General features: G+C 44.1%; 1 protein-coding gene and 1 long non-coding RNA gene across 5 annotated transcripts in view; one reads left to right on the forward strand and one right to left on the reverse strand.

The window, feature by feature from the left end:
• rgs14b (regulator of G protein signaling 14b) overlaps positions 1-6,445 on the forward strand; it is a 24,917-nt gene extending 18,472 nt beyond the window's left edge. For all 4 annotated transcript variants that reach the window (XM_023969000.2, XM_023969002.2, XM_023969001.2 and 1 more), the window contains 2 exons: positions 2,940-3,054; positions 3,176-6,445. In XM_023969000.2, coding sequence (XP_023824768.1) covers positions 2,940-3,054; positions 3,176-3,558 — 498 coding nt within the window. In that variant the 3' untranslated portion in view covers positions 3,559-6,445. The remainder of the gene's footprint in view (positions 1-2,939; positions 3,055-3,175) is intronic.
• The window catches only part of LOC111951033 (uncharacterized), a 25,185-nt gene extending 10,596 nt beyond the window's left edge, over positions 1-14,589 (reverse strand). The window contains exon 1 of the long non-coding RNA XR_002875550.2: positions 14,507-14,589. This is a non-coding gene — a long non-coding RNA (uncharacterized lncRNA). The remainder of the gene's footprint in view (positions 1-14,506) is intronic.
• Positions 14,590-15,209: the final 620 nt, after the last annotated feature.

Here is a 15,209-nt window from a genome sequence, read left to right on the forward strand (position 1 = left end):
AAAGCTTTACTGTCCCAACTATTGTGGAGGGCACTGTACTATAGTATTCATTGTAGTATTTTTACGGACTTAACTGTAGCACAGCAGTTTTTTTCTCTCCCAGAAACATTACAGCACATACTGTAGTATTTAGTCTGGTGTTTTTGCATACATTACTTCAGCATACTGTAGTATTTACTGTAGYAYTATATTGTAGTATTTCTTGTCGCAGTTTTRCAGACATTTCTGTAGTATATTGTAGTGTTCTATTGGACAAATAGTAAAACAGCAAACTTGCCATAACCTGCAAGTAGATCAGAATGAGTATGACCAGATCAGCACTCCTGCTCTTCTCCATGACCTGTTGGCCGACAGTAGACAATGGACCTGATTGGACAGCTCAGAGCTTCTGCTCTTTTCTGTCCATAAAAACAAATGGATTGGTGGAAGAGGCCAGGAGCAAGGAAGGAGGGTGTGGTCAAGCAAGGCATCACGCGAGGCTAAATGCCCTAAGGTTTTTATCAGAACAGGCGTAGATTAGTTTCACCTTTTTCCGACATGAGTTTGTTGGGTTTAAAATCAGCTTTATTAAAATTATAGCTCACAACTGTGCGGGGGCAGAGGGGTGGGGGCGCTAAGGAGTGCATTCACATATATCTACACACTTTCATACACACACACTTTTTATTGTATTTTTGGGGAACAACAATATATGATCTATACTTGGCATGTAGGTTTCTCACTCATGGGAGGCAGAAATTGGCACATAGGGGAGGGGGTTGGGGTATATGCAAATGTCATATTAGCATATCAATGCAGTGTGTAGTATATAGTGTTCTACACTGTACTACAGTTTACTACAGTGTACTAAATCATTTTATAGTAAGTACTGTAGTATTCGAAAGTAAATTATAGTATTTTTTTACGAGGTAAAGCATTATTTATTTCCATAATGATCATATTCATGGAATGATTTCCAGCTTTACACCATGATACATCAGATTTGTTCAATGGCTACATATTTACAGTACAGCACATTCATTGTGTACATGATTGTCATTGCACAGTAGAGTAATATGGATAAATAAATACCATTATTTACAAAGTTATCATAGGCCTAACATAGTGTTCACCACGGTATACCATGGTAAACTATAATACATAATATAGTACATTATGGTAAAATTAGTAAGTGCTGGTTCAGKTTTTCTGAATCACGTACAAGCATTTTTTGGAACAATCTTGTCGATTTTCAAAACCGACTCCGCAAGACATAGAATTCTGTGGCCTTTTGCAAAACAATAAATGTGTTTTCAAAATGTAGTTGCCTTCTCAAAACATAAATACGTTCATCAAAACTCTATTATACAGTCAAAATTGCAAATACACTCATCAAAAGAACACAACTGCCTGCCAAAGCAATTGCACAACCATACTTTTCTCTTCAATCCAAGCAGACAAAACAGAAAGCTTGTCTGTGTTTTACATTTAATCAAAAATACACACATTGTGTGCAGGATTCATTCATCGGTATATCATCGGTATATCCATATCAGGCCAACATAGAATTATAATTCCCCTAGACAACCCACCCTAGTCATTTTCACGCCCCAACCACCATAGAGAATAAACAGCTCTCTATGGTCAGGGCGTGACAGTAGTATAGTATTGTGCAGTATACTACAAAATTATATAGTAAGCACTACACAATCGAGGGATACTACAGTGTGGAGGATAGTAYTCTAATTCTACAGTACACTACAAAATGCTATAGTAAGCACTACACAATTGAGGAATACTACAGTGTATACTAATGGGTGTGTTCCTTATTCCCACTGGAGTGCCAAAGTGCGCTCTGGGCGTTCATACATTCAGAGTGTCCTCAGTTCATAAATTCAGAGCATTTTGCTCATGGAGTGTTCAGAACGCACACTGGACACTTTGGCTGAGGAGTCGGGTTGATCTGAGCATTCTGACCTCGCAATGGCATTCAAGCACCCAAGCTAATAAGCTAAAGTTGTCTAGCTTGCTAGATACTTCCAGACACAAATGAGAGAACACCTCACTTGCCCTAGCAGAGCTGGTTAGGCTGTTTTCATGTTATATAGAGCGTTTGCGACTGTGTTGCTGACAACAATTTAATKACGTTTTTTTTGCCAACGTTTATATTCAACGGGTGTTGCGCGTTCGTAAATTCTGATAATATCAGAACCGACAAGCCATCTGCATCATCATCTGGCGTCACCTGACATCGCCGTAATTAAACCATCATTTAACTTGGTTTAGGAGCCTGAGATCGCTGATCTACTGAGGGAGTCCTGCTCTAGGCTAAGGCAATGTCATTTTTTTTGTTGATAAATGTGTAACCAAAGTATGGCTAGTAGGCTATGTTTATGTGTGTAATATTTATTTCATACATTTTCAAACTTTTTTTGTGTCATCCCTGATGATTTTAATGCATTATCCACATGTGTGGTTGTATTGTGTTTTAAATTGTCAAATAAATCTATCAACTACAGTGTGGAGTACAGTATACTACAGTATACTACATATTATAGTAAGCACTAGAATGTTCTATATCAAACTGTAGTATTTTTTCTGCGGGTATCACAGACATTGCCATTGGATGYGCCGAGTCACATTAATAGTTTGAACACTGGAATCTGTGTTGTAATCTACACCCCGATTAAATCCTTATTTCTATTAATGATTTTCATTATATAGCATACACTTTCTTGTTCTGAACTTCCAAAGTGAGTGGGGCAGTTGTAGCTTCGTGACAACCACATGAGCAACCGCTCACCAATTTGACAGCTCTAACGCAGTTACAACTCCGACACCGCCAAAATACCAGCTATGTGGGAGTCCGCTATCACCGGTTAACACTTGATCTGATTGAATCTAGGCTTTAAAAAATTCTTGGCATTTCAAACAACGTGAAATTTTTCTATATTGGTTAGGGAAGAAGATCAGCCGTTGTAGAGGTGGATACTAGCTCCCTCTTTAGTGCTGACAGAGTCCGGACCAACACCAGGCTGAGAAACCCTGCCGTTAGAAGAACCTATGACATGGATGGTAAGGGAGTGGTTTGTGTGGGAACCTACTAGACATTATTGCAATGATCAGCTGTTTTCAGGTATCTATGTAGCTATTACATTAAGACATGAGCCTAACATGATTTGTCTGTTGTCTGCAGGTCTGATGGAACTTCTGTCCAAAACCCAGTGCTGCAATGTGGACGATCAGAGAGGCCTGCTGAAGAAGGAGCAGCTGTGGCTTCCTCAGTTCCTACAGCTCCCTCTGGCTGAGGCGCACGAGGAGGAGGACCAGGAGGAGGAGCAGGGGAAAAGAGGAGGAGGAATGGGGGGACTGCGGGGTCAGGATGGACGAGGGCTCACTGAGACAGAGCTGGAGCCATCTCCTGTCCACTTCCATGCCTTCCCTGAGTCCTTTCAGCTTCCCTCTGGGCCTCCACTGCAGTTCTCAGACACAGGAGTGGGAGGGGAGGAGCARACCAGACCGCCCTCCTCAGACAGCCAGCTCTCAGACCCTGACCCTGGCCGCGAGACTGTGGTGTGACCGAGGGAAAAGAGAAATGCTGTGGATGAATGGATTATGAATTAGCCTGGGTACAAGYCTGTTTAGCAATGACAGAGGAATGTTAGCTAAACAGACTGGTACCCAGGCTAGTTAGGAATGCCTGTTTTACCTTATTTATTAAGCTGAATTACAGTTCTGTGCCTTCTATTGCCTCATGTTGTTTACCTGACCTTTGGTATTTTCACTTTGCTTAAAGGCTCAGTGCAGTCAGAAATGTGGTTGTCCTGTGTTTTCTATATATTTCCACATTATGAAGTTGGAATAATACTGTGAAATTGTGAAAATTATGATAATGACTTTTTAGTGTAAGAGCTGTTTGAAAATACCTGAAATTTCTGCCTGTTTTGGTGGGAGGGAGTTTTGKCCTTCTATGGTGACATCACCATGCAGTAAATTAGTTAATATACCAATAAGAAAGAGAGTTCCAAACCTCTCTGCCAATAACAGCAAATTTTCAATTTTCCCCTCCCCACTTCCAGACAGTCCTAGCTAAATTCTTGCTTGAGAAATTACTCCTTTCCAAGAAGCAATTTTTGTTTCTTTTTTACCATTTTAATTGAAAACAATCACAGYAAGGAACTTAATTGTTACCCAAAAACGATTTGATATAAACATAAAAATGGATGCATCGGACCTTTAAATGCACAGTATAAATGGTTACCTATAGTGTCTGGATGTTTTTACTGTTGCTCTGCTGTTTATTTTGCCTGGGAGATAATAAATGGATGTATTGATAACCTACAGTGTAAAGTGTAAATCAAATTATATTAGGTCATTGGAATACAACGTTTGCCACAACAATTTCATCACTGGAAATAATCCAGTGGAGAAATGAATGTTTCTCTTGCTTGGTGAAGAGATACTGTAGAGCATAAAATTGCCTGGGTATGTAGCAGCCTTTTATGTTCAGTCTCCTTCGGCGTGTTGTTAGTATTCATTGCAAGTCAGACACAGAGAGCAGACAGAGAGGGGAGGAGAGAGAGGAAGAGTATAATTATTAGCCATCCCACTTAACCATCCTCAGGCATGTCTCTTAGCCTTACACCTCAAGCAGTCCTGCAACTAGTTGTAGAAAAGAGTACAAATAGTCTACATCTTCTCAGAGCGAGCACTGTCTTTGTACTATAATAAAAMAATKAYTTGATGAAACCAAGATTGAACTCTTTGGCCTGAATGCCAAGCGTCATGTCTGGAGGAAACATGGCACCATCCCTACGGTGAAGCATGGTGGTGGCAGCATCATGCTGTGGAGATGTTTTTCAGCGACAGGGAGACTAGTCAGGATCGAGGGAAAGATGAACGGCGCAAAGAACAGAGAGATCCTTGATGAAAACCTGCACCAGAGCGATCAGGACCTCAGACTGGGGTGAAGGTTCACCTTCCAACAGGACAACGACCGTAAGCACACAGCCAACACAACGCAGGAGTGGCTTCGGGACAAGTCTCTGAATGTCATTGAGTGGCCCAGCCAGAGCCCGGACTTGAACCCGATCAAACAACTGGAGAGACCTGAAAATAGCTGTGCAGTGACGCTCCTCATCCAACCTGACAGAGCTTAAGAGGATCTGCAGAGAAGAATGGGAGAAACTCCCCAAATATTGGTGCGCCAAGCTTGTAGTGCCATACCCAAGAAGACTCATGGCTGTAATCACTGCCAAAGGTTCTTCAACAAAGTACTGAGTAAAGGGTCTGAACACTTACGTAAATTAGATATTTAAATGTTTTATTTTTTACACATTTGTAAAAATGTTTCTGCTTTGTCAGTATGGGGTATTGTGTGTAGATTGATGAGAAAAAATAATGATTCAATCAATTTTAAAATAAGGCTGTAACATAACAAAATGTGGAAAATGTCTAAGGGCCAAGGTAATTTCCGAATGCGTTGTATGTGATATCAACAGAGAGGTATATTTTTTGGGTCAAGCTGCCCCTCAAGAAAAAGCATTTCAACTGTAACCTGGTTCAGGTTGTCAGTGTTTACAACCTTCAAAGGAATGAAATCATCAACATGTATTGATCACATCTTTACTAATGCTGCAGAAATCTGCTTTAAAGCTGTATCCAAATCCATCAGCTGTAGTGATCACAATATAGTAGCCATATCTAGGAATACCAAAGTTCCAAAGGCTGGGCCAAATATAGTGTGTGAGAGGTCATACAATATTCCTATGTTGATGATGTTAAGAATATTTACTCGTCTGTGGTGCGTAATGATGACACATTTATGAAATTGCTTATTCCAGTTACAAATAAGCATGCACCCATTAAAAAAATGACTGCAAAAACGGTTAAATCCCCGCGGATGGATGAGGAATTGAAAAATAGCACGGTTGAGAGGGAGGAGACTAAAGGAATCGCAAGTCTGACTGCACGACCAATTGGCAAACGTACTGCAAATTGAGAAATCATGTGACTAAACTGAATAAAAAGAAAAATAACTATACTATGAAACAAATATAAATTATATAAAGAATGATAGTAAAATACTTAATTGAAAGTAAGCACCTTAATTGAAATTTTGGGCAAAAAGGCAAACTCAGCTCCATCATTCTGTCACGCCCTGACCTTAGAGAGYCTTTTTAYGTCTCTATTTTGGTTTGGTCAGGGTGTGATTTGGGGTGGGCATTCTATGTTGTGTTTTTCTATGTTTCTTTATTTCTATGTTTTGGCCAGGTATGGTTCTCAATCAGGGACAGCTGTCTATCATTGTCTCTGATTGGGAACCATACTTAGGTAGCCCATTTTCCCTCCTTTYGTTGTGGGTAGTTAACTTTGTTTGTGGCACTAACGCCCTGTAAGCTTCACGGTTGTTTCTTTCGTTTGTTTTGTTGGCAACATTTTAAATAAAAAGGAAAATGTACGCTCACCACGCTGCACCTTGGTCCACTTCTTTCAATGGCCGTGACACATTCATTGAATCAGATGGCTCTTTCATCACAAAACCCACTGATATTGACAGCTAATTAAAAAAAAAATTCATCTTCAAGATTAGCAAATTTAGACATGACATATCAGACACAAATGCTGACACTACACATCCAAGTATAACTGACCAAATTATGAAAGACAAGCGTGGTAATTTTGATTTCCAAATTGTGAGTGTGGAAGAATTGTTGTCTATCAACCATGACCAGCCATCTGGTTCTGACAACTTGGATGGAAAACTACTGAGGATAATTGTGGATGATATTACCACTCCTATTTGCCATATCTTCATTCCAAGGCTACAAGAAAATGTGTGCCCTCATACCTTGAGGGAAAGAAAAGTAATTCTGCTACCCAAGAATAGTAAAGTCCCCTTTACTGGCTCAAATATCTGACCAATCAGCCTGTTACCAATGCTTAGTAAATGTTTGGGAAAAAATGTGTTTGACCAGATACAATGCTACTTTACAGTAAATACATTAACAACAGACTTTCAGCACGCTTATAGGGAAGGACATTAAATATGCAAAGCACATACACAAATGACTGATGATTGGCTGAGAGAAATTGATGAAAAAAATATTGTGGGAGCTGTTTTGTTAGACTTCAGTGCAGCTTTTGACATTATCGATTGTAGTCTGCTGCTGGTAGAATGTATGCGTTATGGCTTTACACCCCCTGCTATATTGTGGATAAAAAGTTACCTGTCTAACAGAACACAGAGGGTGTTCTTTAATGGAAGCTTGTCCAACATAATCCAGGTAGAATCAGGAAACCCCCAGGGCAGCTGTCTAGGCCCCTTACTTATTATTTTTTTTTTTTACTAATGACCTGCTACTGGCTCTGAGTAAAGCCTGTGTGTCTGTTTATGCAGATGACTCAACACTATACACGTCAGCTACTACAGTGAGTGAAATCATTGCAACACTTAACGAAGAGCTGCAGTCAGTTTCAGAATGGGTGGCAAGAAAATAAGCTAGTCCTAAATATTTCTAAAAGCATTGTATTTGGGATAAATCATTCACTAAAACTTAAACCTCAACTATATCTTGTAATGAATAATGTAGAAAATGAGCAAGTTGAGGAGACTAAACTGCTTGGAGTAATCCTGGATTGTGAACTGTCATGGTCAAAACATGTTGATGCAACAGTAACTAAGATGGGGAGAAGTCTGCCCATAATAAAGCTCTGCTCTGCCTTCTTAACAACACAACTTATCAACAAGGCAGTCACCAGCCACCAGAGGTCTMTTCACGGTCTCAATGTCCAGAACAGACTATGGGAGGCGCACAGTACTACATAGGGCCATGGCTACATGGAACTCTATTCCACATCAGGTAACTGATGCAAGCAGTAGAATCACATTTTAAAAATGTCACACCCTGATCTGTTTCACCTGTCTTGTGCTTGTCTCCRCCCCCCTCCAGGTGTCGCCCATTTTCCCCATTATCCCCTGTGCATTTAAACCTGGGTTTTCTGTTTGTCTGTTGCCAGTTCGTCTTGTCYCGTCAAGCCTAACAGCGGTTTCCCCGTACTCCTGCTGTGAGGCGACCAGTCTATATCTCTTTGGGTTCTMATTGACTCTGGAGCCGACGAGAGCTTCATGTATGCCACCCTGGTGTCTGAGCCGGGCATCCCCACTCAGCCCCTCTCCAGTCTCCTGGAAGTTAGAGCACTGGACGGGTGCTCTATAGGCAGGGTTACCCACAATACTACTCCTATCCACCTGTGTGTGTCAGGGAACCACAGTGAGTCTATACAGTTTGTGCTCATCAAGTCTCCTCAAGGTTCCTGTGGTTTGGGGGTTTTCTTGGCTCCAGTGCCACAGTCCCCTTATCAACTGGACTGCTGGTACAATCATGAGCTGGAGCCCGTTCTGCTACGCCCATTGCCTGAAGTCAGCGCAGCTTGCCACGGGACGTCTTCCTGTGGGCTCGAAAGAAGCCTCGGACCTCTCTGCCGTTCCAGCGGAGTACCAGGATCTCCGGGAGGTTTTCAGCAAGGCCCGGTCCACTTTGCTTCCTCCACATTGACCCTATGACTGCGGGATCAACCTTCTCCCGGGCACCACACCACCCCGGGGATGGCTGTATTCACTGTCGGGTCCGGAGACGAAGGCTATGGAGACGAACATCGAGGACTCCCTGGCTGCAGGGTGTATCCATCCTTCTGCCTCCCCCGCCGGCGCAGGGWTCTTCTTTGTGGAGAAGAAGGACAAAACTTTACACCCGCGCATCGACTAYCGRGGCCTCAATGACATCACGGTTAAGAACCGCTACCCACTACCACTCATTGCCTCAGTTTTGAGCCGCTCCAGGGGGCCACTATGTTCTCTAAGTTARACCTGGGGAACGCCTACCACCTGGTAAGGAYACAGGAAGGTGATGAGTGGAAGACACCCTTCAGCACTGCTAGTGGACAATATGAATACCTAGTGATGCCATTCGGTTTGACCAATGCTCCTGCTGTGTTCCAGGCCCTGGTTAATGACATTCTCCGGGATATGTTGAACCGGTTCGTGTTCGTCTACCTCGACGACATCCTCGTCTTTTCCCRCTCGGTTCAAGAACATATTCTCCACGTCCGACAAGTCCTCCAGCGTCTCCTGGAGATCCAGCTGTTTGTCAAAGTCGAAAAATGCGAGTTYCATCTCTTTCCTTGGATACATCATTKCTGCTGGGAATGTGCAGATGGATYYGGGAAAGGTGAGAGCGGTAGTGGATTGGCCCCAACCCACGTCCAGAGTGCAGCTGCAAYGCTTCTTAGGATTTGCCAATTTCTATYGCCGTTTTATCCGGAGTTACAGCACCCTGGCTACTCCCCTGTCAGCACTCACCTCTCCCAAGGTCCTGTTCACGTGGTCCCCAGCTGCTGACTGGGMGWTCCTGGACCTTAAGCACCGCTTCACCACAGCTCCCATATTGATCCATCCGGACCTGTCCCATCAGTTCATGGTGGAGGTAGATGCTTTGGATGTTGGAGTGGGGGACGTCCTGTCCCAGCGTTCTGCCCTGGACCTCAAGCTGCATCCCTGCGCTTTCTTCTCCCAACGCCTCAATGCCACAGAGAGGAATTATGATGAGGGGAATCGAGAACTACTCACGGTGAAGATGGCCTTGGAGGAGTGGAGACACTAGTTAGAGGTGGCGGAACTTCCATTCATAGTATGGACGGATCACAAGAACATGGAATATCTCCGCACCACCAAGCGTCTCAACTCCAGGCAAGAGCGATGGGCCCTGTTGTTCACCCGGTTCAACTTCGACATCTCCTACCGCCCGGGGTCTAAGAATGCTAAGCCGGACGTGCTTTCACCCCGCTTTTGCCCCGTTTCTACACCCTCGGACCCTGAGACCATTCTTCTTACCTCGTGCCTGGCGGCTACCCTCGTCTGGGGAATAGAGATCCAGGTTCGTGAGGCGGGGCGTCTGTGACGCTGCCCGGTCCCAGAATGGGCTCATTCCTCCAGGCTTGCTTGCCACCTTGGTTCCCGTTGGACCCTGGCCTTTGTGCGACAAAGCTTTTGGTGGCCCACCATGGTTCTGGACGTCTCTGCGTGCGTTGCCGCCTGCACTGTCTGTGCTCAGAACAAGACTCCTCGGCAAGCTCCGGCTGGCTTCCTTAAACCTCTTCCTGTCCCTCACCGTCCCTGGTCACATATATCCCAGGACTTTGTCAGTGGTCTCCCTCCGTCTGATGGCAACACCACTATCCTCACGGTGGTGGACAGGTTTTCCAAAGCCGGCCATTTCATTCCCCTCCCCAAGATACCTTCGGCCAAGGAGACGGCCCAGCTCATGGTACAGCACGTCTTCCCAGATCCATGGGATTCCGGTGGACATGTTTTCCGACCGTGGTCCATAGTTCTCGTCCCGGTTCTGGAAGGCGTTTTGTACACTCATTGGGTCGTCGGCCAGCCTGTTCTCCGGGTTTCATCCCGAATCCAATGATCAGTCGGAGCATGCCAATCAGGACCTGGAGACAACTCTTCTGTGCCTCGTCTCGGCCAACCCCACCACCTGGAGCCAGCAAATGATGTGAGTGGAGAATGCCCAGAACACCCTTCCCTGCTCGGCCAATAGCCTCAATCCCTTCGAGTGCTCCATGGTTTATCAKCCCCCGCTCGTCCCGTAGTAAGAGGAAGAGGTCAATATACCCTCTGCCCAGATCTTCGTCTGCCGCTGTCGGTGTACCTGGAAGAGAGCTCGGCCYACTCTTCTTAAGACCACCTCCAGGTATTGTCGACAGGCGGACGCCGGCTCCCAGCTTTCGTCTTGGGCAGAGGGTATGGCTGTCTACTTGGGATCTGYCCCYCTGGGTAGAGTMCCGCAAMCTTTCCCCCCATTTTATCGGCCCTTTCCCTATTTCCTAAATCWATAGTCCCTCTGCTGTTCGTCTCCTGTTGCCCCGCACCCTCCGTATACATCCCACGTTTCATGTATCAAGGATTAAACCTCTGTCTCACAGCCCTCTGTCTCCTCTTTCCAGGCCCACCCCTCGCCCCTGTCTCATCGACGGCTATCTGGCATATACCGCGAGGCGTCTGCTGAGTGTTCGACCTCGGGGCAGGGGATTCCAGTACCTGGTTGACTGGGAGGGTTCATGTCCAGTGGAGAGGTGCTGGGTCCTCGCTAGGAACATCCTGGACCCAGCCCTCACCGCTGAGTTCCACCGCCGGCACCCCGGTCAACCAGGTATGTGCTCGGGTAGGGCGCCACACCCTGATCTGTTTCACCTGTCTTGTGCTTGTATCCACCCCCCTCCAGGTGTCCCCATTATCCCCTGTGCATTTATACCTGGGTTTTCATTTTGTCTGTTGCCAGTTCGTCTTGTCTCGTCAAGACTACTAGCGTTTTTCTCGTACTCTCTAGTCCCTGTTTTCTAGTTTTCCCGGTTTTGACCATTCTGCCTGCCCTGACCCTGACCCTGCCTGCCGTTCTGTACCTTGTGACACTGCCCTGGATTACTGACCWCTGCTTGCGCTTGACCTGTCATTTGCCTGCCCCCCCCCCCTGTTTGTTTAGTAAACTTTTGTTACTTCGAACTGTCTGCATCTGGGTGTTATCCTGAGGTCTGATAAAAACAGATAAAAATATACCTTATGGAACAGTGGGGAATGTGAAAAGACACAGGCATAGACACASGCTTAACTTTTTATGGATACGTGGGACGGTAGCGTCCCACCTGGCCAACATCCGGTGAAATGSCAGAGCGCCAAATTCAAATGTAATTACTATAAATATTAAACTTTCATGAAATCGCAAGTGCAATACATCAAAATAAAGCTTAACTTGTTGTTAATCCAGCCAAGGTGTCAGTTTTCAAAAAGACTTTACGGCGAAAGCAAACCATGCAATTATCTGAGGACAGTGTCCAGCACACAAATGCATAACAAATCATTTTCAACCAGGGAGTTGCAACACGAAAGTCAGAAATAGCGATATAATATATGCCTTACCTTTGAAGATCTTCTTCTGTTGGCACTCCAAAATGTCCCAGTTACATTACAAATGGTCCTTTTGTTCGATAAAGTCCTTCTTTATATCCATAAAATTCAGTTTAGCTGGTGCGCTTCAGTCAATAATCCACTCGGTTTCCCTCTTTCAAAATGCATACAAAAGGAATCCCAAACGTTACCAATAAACTTATCCAAACAAGTCAATCAACATTTATAACCAAACCTTAGGTACCCTAATACTCAAATAAACAATTACATTTAAGACAGAGAATCGTTATTGTCTTTACCAGAGATAAACAAAAAGAACGCGCTCTCTCGGCCATGCGAAAAACTACAACTTCTGAAACTCTTTCTAAAGACTGTTGACATCTAGTGGAAGCCCTAGGAACAGCAATCAGGGACGATTTTGCCCTATTATAAAAGTGCCAGGCATTGAAATCAGTGGTATGTTGATTTTTTTTGTTTGTTGATGGTTTGTCCTCAGGGTTTCGCCTGCCATTTCAGTTCTGTTATACTCACAGACATTATTTTAACAGTTTTAGAAACTTTAGAGTGTTTTCTATCAAAATCTACCAATTATATGCACATCCTAGCTTCTGGGCCTGAGTAGCAGGCATTTTACTTTGGGCACGCTTTTCATCCGGACGTCAAAATACCGCCCCCTATCCCAAAGAAGTTAAACAYGATAAGAGGACGCACTCTACACACACGTACACATGGATTTGGTATTACAGTATGTGTAGATACAGTTTGTGGTAGTTGAGTAGTGGTCTGAGGGCACGCTCTTAATGTGTTGTGAAAAGTGTTATAAAATGTAATGTCATGTAATACTTTAAATTGTATATAACTGCCTTAATGTTGCTGGATCCGGTGAAAAGAAGCGGCTGCCTTGGCATCAGCTAATGGAGATCCTTAATAAGTAAAAAATAAGATCACACACACTGTACAAAAGGACCCGGTTGCATGACGAGTACATACCGTATCTGGCATATTGGTGTCTGTCTTACGATGTTTCACATGCACACGAAGCCAATCCAGTTGTCTGATAATCAGTGGGACACACCGGCGGCAGCTCCACTCCCTGTGTCCTTCACCCTTTTCATATTGCCAACATCCCGATTATTYCTCCATGTTTCTTTGATATCAGTATCGGTGTTCTACTTCCAGCTGCTTGGCCGAATACAACTACATCGAAGAGTTGTAAAGGTGCTGGTATTGTCTCACCAGCTCAAACAAATGCTCTTCAAAACTGGACATAGACATAATTGTGCTTAGCAAATCTCGAAATTAAAAGCACAAAGAAAGGAAGCTTGCAAGTAGTAGAAGCGAAGTAGCAGAACATCAATCTCTTATGTGTTTATCCCAGAAGGGATATCGGAAAAGATGTGCTGTAGACACAGGGGCGGGACTTCCGTTGCAAAAWTCACTCAATACGGCCCCTCCGTCTTCGCAAGGAATGTTACGTCGGGTYTCAATTTCCAGGTAGAACAACACTGGGTCGAATGATGGAGTGTATTATAAGGAACCGCCCCTTTCGTGATGAAAAACGTCATTGCAGCACTGCGCTACGCTCCGTCTGGCCTGTTTGCATAGTGTCTGTAGACCCCTTAAAAGGGTCTTCATGGTCAATCCATCGTCTGAAGTGGCCGTACAGCATTTACTACCATGCAGCCTCTACAGACTTCAGGACTTTCATACTTCTTGTGCAGAGCAGAGCTGTTGTCAAGGAAGCAAGTTTGTGTTAATGCAGGACGTACCGCCCCCATCTATCGTCAACCAATCATGTCCATGTGGAGCAACACAGATTTGAGAGGTGCATGGCGATGCGGTAAGCAGCAGGATTTGGCCTCTGCATGCCTCCGGAGGCTCAATTGCGTTACACCCTCCATATGAAGCCGACCACATTTTCGGAATCAAGCATAAATTGGCTTTAAGAGTCATTCTGGCTTTAGTTCCAGCTTTGTATGGTGAACTGTATTTTGGGCAGTAGTGAACCATACAAGAACGTCTGCTACATAACAATTMTTTTCAGGGATGAAAAGTAAGGCTGTATGATGTTATTTTTCTTTAAAAGAATGAGAATATATTTTCATCTTTGATGCCTTTCACAGCTCTCCTCAAAGCTAAACTAGAATGACAATTTCTTCAATCTAGTCTGTAGTGTGTAACCAGAGTTCTGAATCTGTAACTCTAGTTCCTATTCAATGTAGAGGTCAAYGTATTCCTCCCTATACGAGGCTTATCAGATGTCAACATCAACAGTAGTCCGACAGTGTAACATTTTCCATGGGCTGTCAAGTGTCCTTGACTTTGTAACCACTCGTTTTGGTTCGTTCAAGGTCATGCAGTCTCAGTAATGCACTTATGCTCATGAAGTGTTTGCTGAATTCTTTACACCCTCCAAATGTGTAGCCTATTACAGACTGAGTCAACTGCAAAACATCCGAAACTTCCATAACGAAACTTACAATGCGCTGTTTTCATTTACAGCTTTACATCACTGRGAGGACCTGATCCAACAGAAGCCTCAGTCTGCCCACTGACCTGGTTTCTTGTTGACTGTTGTTTTTAAAAGCAGAAGAACAGTTACCGGTTGCATCGATCAACAGTCTGTGAACTACAGCCACTGCACATGACCTGTGTCTAGAAGAAACTACTATGTAGTCGGCACAGAATAAAGTTAGTGAGAGAAAACAATTCTGTGGGACTTGTGTCAGTTGCTGTCATCATCCTGTCTGAACAAGTTGTATTTGTGCTTGTTTTGCTTTATCCCATGCAGGCTCAACCAACCTCTCCTCATAAACACACAGTGAAGAACAAGTCAACAGATGAGGTTCAACAAGCCATAAAGGTAGACGACCTTGTACCAACAGTCAGTCTGCTTATGTGTATCCAACAGCATCTTTCTTGATCCATCTCATTGTACCGCGGCATTTCCATAGCTAAGAGTGCCCCCTGCTGGTGTGTTGAAACCATCTGAGCTGCAGGTATTCCTTTCATGATAAAATGTGGTATGTTATTTTCAGACAGAGAGAGAGAGAGAGAGAGAGAGAGAGTATGCCGGGTGACTGGTTATTCCTTTTACATAGCCCTGTTTACATGTACAGTATATCCGCCTATCAAGCCTACACTGACACTTACAAACACTCACCCACTCATACACTCATACTAACACTCACACACTCACACTAACACCTACATACTGTACACTGTACACACACACACACACTCACCACCACACACCACT

Source organism: Salvelinus sp. IW2-2015, linkage group LG23, assembly GCF_002910315.2.
Source record: "Salvelinus sp. IW2-2015 linkage group LG23, ASM291031v2, whole genome shotgun sequence".
Lineage (NCBI taxonomy): Eukaryota > Metazoa > Chordata > Actinopteri > Salmoniformes > Salmonidae > Salvelinus > Salvelinus sp. IW2-2015.